A 15,229-nucleotide genomic window follows, 5' to 3' on the forward strand; every position below is an offset into this window, starting at 1 on the left:
AAATTCAGAGATCCACCTGCCTCTGCTTCCCAAGTGCTGGAATTAAAGGCATTATCATCATGCCTGGCTCTTTGCCAACTATTTTTTATTGACTATAAAGGTAACTGTGCAATGCAAAAGTCTGGTGCCAAATGTCTTTCTTTCCATGCCAACAGACTTCTCTGCTAAGCCTTTGTGCTGTGTAGTGCTCAGTGTTGCAGGGTGAGACCCACCCCACAGAGGCTGGGGACCTGTCGATCTTCTGCAATGAGACTACACTCTGGGGTCTCACCTGAGCTCATTGGGGATGCCCTCCCAGTGTCAAAGCGAGGCTTGGTCTTCACAGCAGTGACAGTAGTGACCACAGTCCCACATGGCATCACTGTACGGTCCTTTTCTATCTTTGCAGCAGAAACAGGGGGAGGAGTGGGCCAGGACTTCAGCTCTCCAGGTTCTACATAAGAAAACTGTGGAAATGATAGATACTTATTTTGAAACACAGTAGAGCCAGGCTTCCATGGAAGACTGCTTCCCACAATTACTGGACAAACACCGACAAATGAGTCCCTCCCAGAACATGGTGTCAGGAGAGCACAGAATAGCCATTTCCTTTCCTGGTGTAGTAATGACCTCTAGATGACTTCTCATTCCACTATGACACAAATGCTAGGGGCAGCTGTTTTTCTGTACTGCCCAAAGAATTGTGATTTTTTTAAAAAAGGTATGTTCAATGTGATGTGGTTTGAGTGTTTGTTTGTTTTTGGTTTTTGTTTTTTCCTCTTAAATATTTTCAGGCTGGTTGGTGCAAGCTGCAGCTGTAGAGCTACAGAAATGTACTCTGCAGATAACAGCAACAGGCTGGCTTAGCAGTGGTACACTGGTTTCTGCTAGTTTCTTCACCCATGTTACTTAGTAGTTTTTTGTTAATTTTTTTTTAAGATTGATTGATTGATTATGTATACAATGTTCTGCCTTGTATATATGGCTGCAGGCCAGAAGAGGGAACCAAATCTCATTATGGATTGTTGTGAGCCACCATATGGTTGCTGGGAATTGAACTCAGGACCTTTGGAAGAGCAGTCAGTTCTCTTAACCGCTGAGCCATCTCTCCAGCCCCCATTGTTTTGTTTTTTAAATCAACTTGGAATGACAAAGACCCAGAAGAGCCAAGCTTAAACTCTAAGCATGACCTAGCAGAGGAATTTTTTATAGGAGGCAGCTGGGTCAGCTGAGATGACACTGGAAAGGGTCATCTCTTACAGTAGCCAGATTTAGCTAGTTGTGGCAAGATGTGGCCACCTGAGCCTGAAGCCCATCCTGAGAAAGAGGGCCTCCTGGGTGAGCTTAGCTATCATAGGGAAGTGACAGTGAGCCCTGACAGGCAGGAGACAGGATTGTAGCAGCAAAAAACATGCCATCATACCTCTGCAGTGACTGAGCCTAACACCAAGCTGTCAGGCTCTGTCCCGCTGACCAGTCTGAAGGTCTGTGGGCCATTAGGCTGCTTCCTAAATAAGTCCAGGTGAATGGTTGCTGTTCCCAACAGACCTACAGTGGAAGACAAGGAGGAGTAATGGTGATGTTTCCACAGTCACACACCTCAAGGGATGTCGCTTTAACTCCACTACACAGTGTCAGTGTCACCAAATAAAAAGAGGCTACGGGCATTCCAGAGGGAACTCTATGCCAGGCCTGGCAGAAGAAATAACTAAACCATATATGAGTGTGGAACCGCACCAACCATCCTTGAATCACTGACAGAAACTGGAAAAGACAGTGGGGGATGGGAGGAAGGATGGCATCAATGAAAATAAAGAAGCTACTGAATGTCCTGGGCAAAACAAACACCGGAGGATGGAGGGGTTAAGGGTATAATGACAGAAGCCTACTCTCAAATGTGTGCCTGTGTGAAAAGCAAGAGTAAGTAAGAGGGAGAGATAGGGTGAGAAAGAAGGAAGAAGGAGACAGAGATAGGGGTGCAACGACTAATCGAACATAAAGATTATGGGCAATAGGGCAAATATTCAGAATGAGAATTTAAGTACAGGCTGCGTGGCTTCTGTAAAGCTTCAGCTCCATCAGGCTACCCTGGAATGGAGAGGGGTGAGCCAGCAGAAGCAAGGCCCAGGAGGGATGAGAAGTGAATGGTAGCCCACTCAAAGAAGGGAAGGTTTTTCTTACTACTTCCCCAGGCATCTAAAGATGGCAGATTCAAAGAGGCTCTCACAGATCTCTTAATGGTAACTTGGGCATGATCATCTGGTCAGTCACCTTCTCTCTTCAGGAGCTCACAAAGAGACTCAATGGCACAGCTGGATATGCCGATGGTCTCTTCCTTCCCAGTTTTAATGTTTACATGGATTTAAAAACATCCAAGAGGTCTGAGGATGTAATTCAGTAGTACAACACTTACCTAGCATGATTGAAGCCCAGCACCACAAAAAGAAAGAAAAAACTATTTAAGGGCCAATGAGATAGCTCATCAGGTAAAGGTACTTGTCACCAAGCCTGATAAACTAAGCTTGATTCCTAGGACCCACAAGATGGAAGGAGAGAATCAACTCGCACTTCAAATTGTCCTCTGACCTACACAGACACAGATTAAATGTGAAAAAGAAGAATCTAACAAACATTGGCACTACCAATGTATACCAAGGTATACACTCAAGTCCATGTTTATGTTGGTGACTTTACCCTGAACTGTAGAGTTCCTGTGTCTGAATCATGTATCTACTTTAAATTAAGCCCAAGGGGCTTATTCTGTAGGGAAACATCAGCTGAAACTTACAGAGAAGGACATTAGGAGAGGGGCTGCCATGGCTATGATAGGAAAGTTTATTACTTCTTCCTTCCTTCCTTCCTTCCTTCCTTCCTTCCTTCCTTCCTTCCTTCCTTCCTTCCTTCCTTCCTTCCTTTCTTTTTTCTTTTTCTCTCTTTTTTTGTTTTGTTTTTTGAGACAGAGTTTTTCTGTGTAGTCCTGGCTGTCCTGGACTTGAATGGTAGACCAGGTTGGCTTCAAACTCACAGAGATCCACCTACCTCTGCCTCCTGAGTCCTGGGATTAAAGGCATGTGCCACCACTGCCTGTCTTGTTACTATTTTTTAATTTAAAAAATTGAAGGAAGTCCATTAAGTATAGAATGGTTCAAAATTGTTCCTCTAATCTAAAAATTATTGAAGAAAGATTCTAGATTTGAAGAAACAAGGGCAGGAGAGATGACTCAGTACTAAGAGCACTGGCTGCTCTTCTCGAAGACCTAGGTTCAGTTCCTAGGCCTCATGTGGCAGCTCACAACCATCTGAAACTCTGGCCTTGGAAGATCTGGCATCACTTATGACCTCTGTAGGCACTACATGCACACAGTGCATAGACATACATGCAGGCAAAATACTCACATACATAAAAATAAAGGAAAAAATTTAAAAACCAGACAACCATGTCCCCAAAATGAATGACATTGTTGATGTTTGACTTTTTACCAAACATTTCATTGGGAGACCTGTGGTTCAGAGGAGGGGGCTGCCTCCTTTGCAGAGTTTCTTCCCTCTCCATTCCAGAGCCCAGATCAGAGTGCTAGTCTGGAACACTCCTCCACCCACCTTCTGAAGAGTACTCATTCTCTGAGATCTGCAGGAGCAGCTCCTTAGATTTGGCGTTCAGTTCACTGTGGAAAGAATAAAGCCCTGTGAACCCTTCAAAGCTCAATGCTGTTGGGTTGGGTCCCTCCTCCAATATATATTTTTTGATTATGCAAAGGAACACAAGGTTGTCAGTCATTAAAGGCAGAATGCCTGCAGCCTGACAGTTCAGAAATAGCCACTGATGCACCCACGGACTGGCCTTTCAGAGGGGATCCATGAAACACCCTTCAGTGACAGAGGAAATACAGCAGCCAAGAGGCATATGATTGGTGGCCAGTACAGACTGAGATCTTGATTTCATTTGGTTAATTTCTATTAACTTAAAAGTCACATGTCACTGTTACCATTTTAAAACAACTATGTATAATTAACTGAGTACAGAACACAGAATATCCAACAAGCCTCCCTCCTCCTTCCTAAGATACATTTTGCTTAAGATACATGCACTATTCCTGTTTCCATGCTATATTCACCATCACCTTTAACAGATTTAGGTGATTTCCTTGAGATGTTACAGACTGCAGAACAACTGCATTTTTGACAAATGTTTAGTGCTCTGTTGCCTTAAGAAATTTTATTCAGCCAAGTCCTTACAGACAGACTGTTTAAAAATAGAGTTGTTGTTTCTAGGAAACAAACTGAGATTAACATCCTCACACAGTTGGAAGTCAGAGGAAAACTTGCTAGAGTTGGTTCTTTCCACCAAGTGGGTCCTGGGACTTGAACACAGGTTGTCAAGTTTGACAGCAAGTGTCTTTACCCACTGGACTATCTCACTGTCTCCCTTTCCAAGATCTGCCTATCATTTCTGTCATTTCTTCTTCTTCTTTAAGTTCACTAATCAGTTCTTTTAGATCAAAATCATCCCTGTCCTGATGCCAGTGGTCTGTTCCTGGGACTGATCATTTACAGTGAGATTAAACTCATTACAAGAGACCATGAATTTGTCCTAATTAAGTGTTTCAAAACTGGGAACCAGTATTAAACACTACTGATTCTCTTTAGGGAAGATGTGAAGACAGGAAGTTTACTTTCTCCTACAATCTAGTGACAAAGTGGAACTTATTGACAGATTTTCTTATATCAAGCCACCTTTACATTTCTGATGCGAACTCAAGTGGACTTATTATTTATTTATTTATTTCAGGCAAGGTCTCTACATAGCTCTGGCTATCCTGGAACTCAATATGTAAACCAAACTGACCTTGAACTCACAGATATCTTCCTACCACTACTTCTCAGATTAGGATTAAAGGTCCTACACCTGGCTTGGATTTGTTTATTTATTTTTAATAGAATGGCTACTCAAACTTTTTTTAGATTTATTTATTCTATGTGTATGCATGTCTTGCCTGCATGTATATATACCACATGCATGCTTGGTTCCTGCAGAGGCCAGAAGAGGGCATCAATACCCCAGAATGGTTATGAGCTGCCATATGGGTACTAGGAACCTAACCCAAGTCCTTTGCAAGAGCAACCAGTGCCCTTGACCAGAGCCACAGCTTCCAAATGGATGTATTTTAATGTATCATTGGATCCTATGTGATGACATATTAGTTAAGATCTGTACATTGTTATTTATAAGTAGTTTGCATGTCCCCCCTTTTCTATTTCTATTTCAGAGATTGGCATCAGTTGGAGGTTTCCTTCCACGCTGTGTGGCTGGCTGCTAAGGAAAGCAGGGAATCCCTTAACAGGTCTTTATCACAACAGAGAAAGAGGAGAAAGGTGATCCCCAGAACTGCCTTCAAAAGAAGTCCATGTTGGCCACAGGGATGGCTGTCTTTCAAAAACTCTGAATTTGTTTTCATTTCTTTAATTATTTTTTAGTATAAACAGTGCTAGGCAATGACTCCAGGATCTGTCCATCTTGAGCAGACCTAGCTGTGGCCACCAGGCCCCTGGGGATGCAGGCTGTACTCACAAGGTGAATTCCTCTTCCCAAGTGAGGTCTGTAGTGTTTCTTACTAGGGTGCTGATGAACTGCTGTGCAGGATCATTCAGCTGGGCCACACACACATGGCTAATGCTACCTGTGATGAGATGAAGCAAGGTTGTATTGGCTTTTATTTTTGAATTGCATTAAAACTTTGCTTACTCATACAAGGAAGGGTAAATTAACTGACAAGGATCTCAGTTTACCGATACCTAAGAGAACCTTCTGTCATTTCCCATTTATACACTCTCAATGCTGAAGCAATAACTTGGTGGTTACAACCCAAGACTGACCCCAGTGTCTCACTTCCTTCCATCAGTTCATCAATTCTGGCAGGCAGGACTCTCAGGTATGGAGTCTCACCCAGAAGCAACATGCCCATGTACTGAGGCTTGGCCCCACTTCTAGACAAGACTGACAACCTGCCCAAAGGATGGCTGGTCCTAAGCTTAAACAGTGGCTGAATTTCACAGACAATCCATGTCCACTTACAACAAGCAGGTATTTTCATCCCTCTTCTAATCCAAGGCCCTTTTAAGGTACTTACTTGGTATAGGTACTGTGATATCTCACAGCTGTTTCTGCACTGAGAAAATGTTTCCTCTACAGCATCAGTCCTGAGGTCCTCTGTGTTTAGTAACTACTACAGAGCCTGACACCGTACCATGCCTCAGATCAAGGTAACTTTCACAGTCTTTCCTCAAGGGAAGGCTCAGATCCATTTCCAGATGTGGGCATCTTAGTGTGCATAGGGAATGGAATCTGGTTTCATAGCATGTACACCCAAAGCTGGGACCCCAGCCCTATCTGGTAGTCCTGGGGACCCACTTGGCCACTAGTTGATACAGGTGTGAAAGGCAACATGCAAGTATTTGCACCAAAAAACATCATCTATAGCCAGCTTTGTAGTTCAAACGAAGCCTCTTTATGCTTTGTAAACTGGGAGGAAGAACCTTTGCAAATAGTGACCAGAATTCCTAACTTTCTTAAGCAATGACCAGAACCTCAGTTCTATTCTCATCGACATCAAGCTGCAATTGGAAAGTCACATCCTGCTTCAGACTGCTGAGCTTGGGGGTCCTTAGTGACCATTGAGAAACCTGAGGAAGGCCAGGGCTCACAGCTGCCTCCTTCCCATCAGCAGCACCAGAGGCAACAGTAAGCCTAAGTTCTCTGATGTCCCATCAGCCACCCTCACACCCTACTTTTTAAGGCAGCAGAAACTGCACTGCTCAGAGGTTCAGGGGTGCTCAACATGACTTTATTGGCTCAGTTTAAAATAGAAAATGAGACTAGTATCTGTCAGGCTGAAAACAAACAGAGCAACTATGACACTGCTCTCCCTTGGCCTTCACGTGCATGAATTTAGATTACAACATTTGCACACTTATGGGTGCAGCATGACACTTAGTGGCATGTATATCCTGTATAATGATATACATTATTACATTATTATAACAGATTCTGTGACTAGCATTGCCACTGTTTCAAACATCTTCCTCTGCATCTGAAACATTCAGAATTCTCTCCACAAGCTCTTTGGGTATACATGATTGGCCATCACTAGCCACAGTTGCTTACTATGCTAATTGGGTTACAGTGTGTGGCCTCTGGACCCCAAGCCCATTAGCCAAAGACCAAGCCTTTCACTGTATTTCTGCCAAAGAAGGCAGGGGTCATACTGCAGACCCAACCAGGTTACCATATGAGGATTCACCAGGCTGAGTCAAGGAAGGTCCCTCCCACAGCTGTGGTAAGTGCCATGAGGCTCTGGTGGCACCAGCACCTACCTGAAGCACCAGGGTGGGTTAGCAGGGAGACTCGGATATTCTTCACCTGCAGTTTTAGTTCATGAGCCCTTGGAGGTTTGGGAGGGCAGGGTTCCTGAGCAGTGGAAGAAGTGCACTGTAGAGTCTGTGGGGAAAAAGCAGGATAACAGCTGTGAGGATGTGAGGGAATGGCCAGGGGCACTGGCTTCTATAGAGGCCATATCTTCAACACCAGTGTCTTCAGGGAACCAGAACATGGGACCTGACTTCCAGGATCAACTTAGAATTGACACTGCTGCCTCAGAGGTGAGTCTTTTCTTTTTCCCCTCCTTCCTTTGTTCATTTATTCCTTCATTCCTTGCTTCCTTCCTAAAAGATTTATTTATTTATATATATGTGTGCTGTTTTCATGCACATCAGAAGAGGAATCAAATCCCATTACAGATGGTTGTTAGCCACCATGTTGCTGGGAATTGAACTCAGGACCTCTGGAAAAGCAGTCAAACTCTTGACTTCTGAACCATCTCTCCAGCCCCGTAGTGAGCCTTTTCTATCACAAATGAAGAACCTGCAGATAGTGATGACACTGTTCAAATTCTGCTTGTAGTATACTTCCCAGGACAGTGAAGATTAGCCAGCACATGGATCCATGCTCAGACCCAGGGCAGGTGCTTTACATAGTGAATTCGTCTTCAGGCTGTAGTGCTTGACAGAACAATATCTAGATATGAATGGCCATCAGTCTGTGATCACCTCTTGCCTCCAGGCAGAGCCCACCGGTTCGAGGAAGAACATCTATGGTCCCCTGACAGTGCACAAGTGAAGGACAAAAGCAGGTGCAGTCTCATCTCGTTTTCAGAAGAGCACCAAGCACTGGTGGCCATGATGGTGCTCACAGGGACTCTTAAACTTAGCACAAGAACCTAAGACCCCAGAAGGGTCCCTGAGAGGTGCCGGACAAAGAGTGAATGCCCTGCAGGAGCTATCTGGGGTGCTGATTGGACTTGAGCTACTTCTTGGGGGATGCTTACTAACATCTCCAGAGACACTAGTGGTAACACTCAGCAAACACTGTACTGAACCAGGTTCTTCCCCGCTGTGAGTGAAGCATGGCAAAGGCCAGGAAGGACTGTACCATCCTTAAAGCACTGGGATGGGACAGAGATGTGATACTTTGTCAGTTGTATATGTGTGGCTATTTTTTTCATTCCTTCGTGTGTGTGTGTGTGTGTGTGTGTGTGTGTGTGTGTGTGTATTTACATGTTGGGAAATATTACTTTAATGTGTGTTACTTTCATTTATGTTGCATTTGTTTAACTCTGTGAAGCTGTGTTACTGTGCCTGTCTAAAACACCCGATGATTTAATAAAGAGCTGAACAGCCAATGGCGAGGCAAGAGAAAGGATAGGTGGGGCTGGCAGGCAGAGAGAAGAAATAGGAGAAATTTGGAAGAAAGGAAAATCAAGGAATAAGAGAGGAAGGAGGAGGACTAGAGGGGCCAGTCATCCAGCCACCCAGCTACACAGCCGGACATGGAATAAGAAGGAAAGAAAAGGTATACAGGAGAGGAGGAATACAAAAGCCTTGAGGCCAAAGATAGACATGATAATTAGTTAAGAAAAGCTGGCTAGAACTAAACCAAGCTAAGATCAGTCATTTATAAGTAATAATAAGCCTCTGTGTGAGTGATTTCTTTGGGAGCTGGGTGGTGGGGCCCCCCAAAAGGGCAAAAACAAACAATATTTACATATTGTGAAGGTTTACATGTGTGTGTGAACATGGACATGTCTGTGCATATGGAAGCCTATGACTGTCAACAAGTATAATCCTCAATCACTCTCCACCTTATTCACTGAGGTAGGGTCTCCCAATTGAACACAAAGCTTACCAATAAAGCTAGTTCAGCCAGCCAGCTTGCTCCAGGATCCCCTGGTCTCAGGTTTCTGAGGCTAGAATTAAGAGTCAGACCACCATGCCCACCTGGCATTGACTTTGGGTTCTAGGGATCCAAATTCCAATCTCCATACTGGCACAAATGCTTTAACCACTAAGCTATGAGGGTTCTACTTCTGGGCCATAAATACATAGGTACTCAGTCAAACACCATTCTGGGTGTTTCTATGATGGTGGTGTGAGATGAGTTCAATTTTAAGGACAGATACATTTTTTTTTTTTTTTTCTGAGACAGAGTTTTGTGTTAACCACATTGGTCTCAGACTCATTATGTAGTGGAGGATGACCTTGAACTTCAAATCCTCTGGCCTCTCCCTCCTGAGTGCTGGTATTACAGGCATGTGCCACCAGGCCTGGTGTATATAGTCTTAGAAATTGAATCCAGGACTTCATGCATGCTACATGCTAGGCAAGCACTCTTCAAACTAAGCTATAGCCGAAGAGATCAACATTTAAATGGACAGACTAAGTAAAGTAGATGGCCATCCCTAATAGAGTAAGTGGGCTTTATCCCATCAGTCTGAGTAGAAAAATGAGACACCTTTAAATGAGAAAGAATTCCTCCTACCAGACACATCAGCCAGGCCACGATCTTTTTCTGCTTTTAAAATCAAACAGAAACACTGGTCCTCCTGGGTTTGAGCTCTGAGCCTCTGGTCAGTCTGCACTGAGGCCCAACCATCAACTCTCCTGGCGTTCAAAGCTTCAGACATGGGCTGGAATCATACCATGTATGTTATCAGTCACATCTGGGGTGATATTTTGTTTGTGCTCTCACAAATAAAGCTTGCCTGGAGATTGGAGTGTGGAGCTAGCCACTAGAGCCCAGGCAGTGGTGGCACACACCTTTAATCCCAGCACTTGGGAGAAGGAAACAGGAAGTGATATGGCTGGGCAGAGACAGTAAAGGTAGGGTAGAAACAGGAGCCTGGCCCTTTCAGGCTGAGGATTTGGTAGAGGTAAAAAGTCTCTCTAGTGGCTGGATCTTTTACTGATCTTTCAGCATTCACTCCAATATCTGGCTCCAGGTTTTTATTATTAAGGCCAATTAGGATTCGTGCAACAATGTCATAATATATCTTATAAATCTCTCTCACCCCATTGCCCAAGTACTCAATTTTTCTAGAGAGCCCTGCCATGGGTATAGTACTTAATGAACACTTTCATTTTAGAATGTGATTGGATATGATAACATAGCCCCCCTTTTTTTAATCTGTGGGTTCTGAAAATACAATACTATTTTGTGAACTGTCTCCAATTTTGATAAATTTATAGTCACCAATACTCTCTGCTTTTCAAGAATCTACCATTAGCAGGTTTACTGGGAGATGCAGTGGCTGAGGCTGTTCCAACCTCTGTAGATGCATGACTGACACCAGTATTTAAGAAAGGCTGAACCGGCCCCTCACGCCTTATGCCTCTGAGAGACCCTGAGGGAAGGCTATAATTACCTGCTGTTCTCATCCACTAGCTGAGCTATGCCTGCCACCCTGTAAGCAAAGTAAAGATGACTTCTCATATCCCTGTGACCCTAGTCACCTAGAATTTAGCATCAAACACTATCACTAGCTAAGAGCGTCTGATGAATGGTGAAAACAGGGGACCATAGCTTCATCAGAAGAGTAACAGTGGCCTGGCAACCTCTCTCACCATGGAGCTCTCATTTTGAGGCTCTATTCTAATACTGTGGACAATATCTGCTTGTGCAATGTCAGCCCTACCATCAGAAGTGAAGGCACCAGAAACACAAGCTCAGAATTGCCTGTATCCTTCGAACTAGGCTTACCTGAGCTTCTTTGACCCGTGTAGGCTTGGTGCTCAGAAACACAGCTGGAGAAGCAGCACTAACTAGGTGCTTGAAAAGATCCTCAAGGGCTTCGGAAAGCATGTTTACCTCGAGTGCCTGTTTCTGGAGAGAGACAGGTCATCGGATCATTCCACGCCAGATCATTGCACACCATTACAACATCAGACCTCATTAAGCAACCTTGGTGTGAAGGCTATGCTGGCTCTTGTTGCTAGGACTGCAACTGTCCTGCTGGCCCATGACAGGCTAGGAACAGCAGCAGCAGCCTCCAGGAGCACAGCCAGTGAGAAATTAGGGACCTCAGTTCATAATGAACCAGTTGTGCCAACAACTATGTGAGGATGATGAGTCCCCTGAGCTACAGAGAAGCACTGTCCAGCCAAGAACTTGATGGCAGGCAGAGAGAGTCAGGGCTTAGGACCAGACAAGGTGTGCAAAGACTCCAGACCACAGAAACTGCACAGCAATAAACATTCTGCTTTTAGCTGTTGGATCTATTGATTGTAGATGTCTTGGTTATCTGGTTTGTTGCTCCGACAAAAACAACTTAAGGAAGAAAGGGTTTACTCTGGCTCATGGTTTTTAAGGCACAGTTTTTCATGACAGGGAAGTCATGGTGGCAGGAATGTGAAGCAGCTAGTCACAGTGAATCTCTGGAAGCAGAGAGAGATGAATGCTAGTGCTCAACTTGCTTTCTCTTTTTTATTCATTCTGGGACCCCAGCCTATGAGATGGTGTTGCCCACATTCAGGTGGGTCTTCCATCTCAATTAATCTAACTTTGAAACTCCCTCAATGACTTGTCTGGAAGTTTGTTTCCAAGGTGATTCTAGATCCCATCAAATTAAGAATCAAGATTTAGCTGGGTGGTGGTGGCACACACCTTTAATCCCAGCACTCAAGAGACAGAGGCAAGTGGATCTCTGAGTTCCAGGCCAGCTTGGTCTACAGAGCAAGTTCCAGGGAAGCCAGGGCTACACAGAGAAACCCTGTCTTGAAAAACAAACAAATAAATAAATAATCAAGATTCTGCAGCTCAGATATCTCCCATATTCAATATTTCAAGGTCCCAGTTCCCCATGTGGAGCCTATGAAGGGACAACAACAAGCTTCCTGGGACTCACTCTGAACTATTTCTAGCTGGGTACTAGTGTGGGTACAGTACCATCTCAAGTGTGCGTGGTTCTGTTCTGTGCAGCAGAGCTCTATAAACCAGAGGTTATCAACCTGCGGGTTATGACCCCTTGGGGATTGCATGGCCTTTCACAGGGGTGGCATATCAGATATTTTACATATTGGATCTTTACATTATGACTCATAACAGTAGCAAAAAAACAGTTATGAAGTGAGCAACAGGATAATTTTATGCTTGGGGTCATCACAACAGAAGGAACTGTGTAAAAGAGTCATAGCATTCGGAAGGTTGAGAACCACTACTAGAAATGTTTTTAGTGCACAGGTTTTGGGTTTTGTTTTATTTTTCAGTATTAGAGAGAAAGCCAAGGGCTTCCCATACTGGGCAAGCATTCTATTAGTGAAATACATTCCCAGTGGATGTTGAGTTTTTAAGACAAAAATCTCACTGTATATCCCAGGTTGGCCTTAAACTCATGATCCTCCTGCTTCTGCCTCCCACAGACTGGGTTACAGGTCTATGGCACCACAGTCAGTTTTAAAGTATTGACTTTTAAAATCTCCATTAATGTGAAGGGTGACTTGGTCTCCTTAAGTCTTATTTCAGTGTTATAGCTTTGGTTTTCACGCTTGAGGAAAAGGGCCGGGTGGGTATGTGCTAAGATGACAGGTCTCCTCTGCGGCAGCCCAGGCATCCATGCCATCCTTCTGAGTTCTGGAAGAGGAGCTGTGATGGTCAAGCTCTGCCAAGACCTAACCCCTTAGCTCCAATTGCTGTGGTATGCAGCTTGAAAGCATCTTGGGTGCCATTTCCCCTCGCCGTGGACCCCATCTGGCTGTATAGGCAAGGCCCTTATAGGCACTGGTTCCACTGGCTTATAGGACACTCACAACTTGTACAAAGGGAACTGACTTTAGAAAGCAGGCTGGAGTAATCTGTGTTGTTGTAAGACAACTGGCTGCCTGCCCCTCCTTGATCAGGCCTCTCTATAGTGAACTTGAATCTATTAAAAGTGAACCTGAATCTCTAAAATATAAGGTCTCTGAATGCCAAAACCCAAACGGCTGATGCTATGGTTCTCACTGAGGGCCAGCCTCCCATATACACATGTATTAACTGATCTTTACATCACACTCCCTTCACTTCATGGATAAGGAAATGAAGGCATAGAGAAGCCAATTAACATCCACAGAGCCATATAGTCCATAAATGGGAGAGCCAAGAGTCAAATCCAAGTGGCTAAAATAGTTAAAGAGCCTGTTCTTTGAACCAAGAGGCCATCACCTACTCCCTCAATGGTTCCTTGATAACCTAGCTTTCATTTTTAAGTTAAGTAAAAGTCACACAATATAGAATAACTACTTAAATATACATTTCACTGTCCTTTTGTACATACACAGTACTAAGCATCCACTACTTAAATATGTTCTCAATCTTCTCACTGCTCTCTAAAGATGAACCCCAGACTCCATCCTATCAGGAGTCATGTCCCCAACCCTGGCATCCATCTATCTTTCTTTCTTTGTGGATTGCCTTTTCTGGACTGGGTGTGTCATGAAGACACATTCTCTTGAATCAGGCTTCTTTTATCATCTGCGAGGCTAATCAGGATACAGTGTGCACCAGCAAGTCACTCCGTTTCTGGCTGAATAATATCACACAGTATGTCTTTGCCTTACGTTGGGCTCTTGTTTCTCTGTCTGACCTGCACAATTACTTCTCACTCAGTAGACAGGAACTCTGGTCTGATGGTTGCCATCTCAGGAGTAGTGGCCAGGGCAACCTCTTTTCACAGCTCCTGTCCCCACTGCTATTCTTATTCACTAGGACGCTGTAGATCTGCTACTGAGCAACAAAGTAGTCCCCGGAAGCCTCCATAGAGAAATCTATAGGGTGCCTAGAGGATGAGGAACAGGAAGTACACAGTATAGGTAGCATGCTGCTGGCTGGGTACAAGAGGAAGAATGAATGAGGTCATCTTTGTAAAAAGACAATGACACTTATGATACTTTGTGCAGGTATCAGTAAGGCCAAATGGAAGGAACAGAGCTTTTCCCCAGTCTGTCAGTGGTGCTGACCTTGGATCACATTTTCTTTCTTTTTTAAATTTAATTTAATTTAATTTTGATTTAATTTTAATTTAATTTATTTATATTTTATGTATGTGTGCTCTACATGTATACCTGCATGCCAGAACAGGGCAACAGATTCTATTACAGATGGTTGTGAATTGAACTCAGGTTCATGTGGTGGCTGGGAATTGAAACTCAGGACCTCTGGATGATCAGCCAGTGGTCTTAACCACTGAACCATCGAATTTTCAATAGTAAAAATATATACAAGGGGTTGAAAAGAAGGCTCAGTAGTTAAGAGTGCTGGCTGTTCTTCTGGAGGACCTATTTGATTCCCAGCACCCAGAAGATAGCTCACAACCTTTCCTAACTTCAGTCCCTAGAGATTCAGTGCCTTCTTCTGACCTCTGCAAGCACTGCACACACATCATACACAGACACACATATGGGCAAACCAAATTATATAAAAAAATAAGATAAATATGTAAATCAACAAAGATGGGAAAATTCTATACCTGAATATTGACTGAGACAAATGAATCAATATCAGATTGGTAACATAGCTATCCATGGGGGAAATGACTCAAGGAATCCCACAGAATGATGTCCTTCTTCGCATTAAGAAATCCAGCATGGTTGAGCTTGCCTGTGTGTACTGCAGGCATGGACACATGATGCCATCAGAGAAAGCAAGCAGCAAAAAGAGAGAGAAGGAAGGGCTGCCCAACCCCAATTCATTCTCTCTTCCCCCTCCTTCCTTCTGCTATTTGCTTCTCTCAGACAATGACATCATTTGTGGGCCTGAAGTCCACCAGACAAGCCCTGACATGTTCAATCTCTTCTACTGAGAAGAGGACCATTCTAAGTTCAAGATTCCTTGAGTCATTCCTCCCGCCCCCCGTAGCTGTGTTACCAATCTGAAATTAGTTACTTT

General features: G+C 43.9%; 1 protein-coding gene across 3 annotated transcripts in view; it reads right to left on the reverse strand.

Moving 5' to 3' along the window:
* The window catches only part of C2cd2 (C2 calcium dependent domain containing 2), a 73,862-nt gene that overhangs the window by 25,846 nt on the left and 32,787 nt on the right, over nucleotides 1–15,229 (reverse strand). For all 3 annotated transcript variants that reach the window (XM_036203796.1, XM_036203799.1, XM_036203797.1), the window contains exons 5-10: nucleotides 11,069–11,191; nucleotides 7,351–7,474; nucleotides 5,549–5,657; nucleotides 3,580–3,644; nucleotides 1,403–1,527; nucleotides 272–446 (exon numbers count right to left, since the gene is read on the reverse strand). In XM_036203796.1, the coding sequence (XP_036059689.1) occupies nucleotides 272–446; nucleotides 1,403–1,527; nucleotides 3,580–3,644; nucleotides 5,549–5,657; nucleotides 7,351–7,474; nucleotides 11,069–11,191 (721 nt within the window). The remainder of the gene's footprint in view (nucleotides 1–271; nucleotides 447–1,402; nucleotides 1,528–3,579; nucleotides 3,645–5,548; nucleotides 5,658–7,350; nucleotides 7,475–11,068; nucleotides 11,192–15,229) is intronic.

Source organism: Onychomys torridus, chromosome 12, assembly GCF_903995425.1.
Source record: "Onychomys torridus chromosome 12, mOncTor1.1, whole genome shotgun sequence".
Classification (NCBI taxonomy): domain Eukaryota; kingdom Metazoa; phylum Chordata; class Mammalia; order Rodentia; family Cricetidae; genus Onychomys; species Onychomys torridus.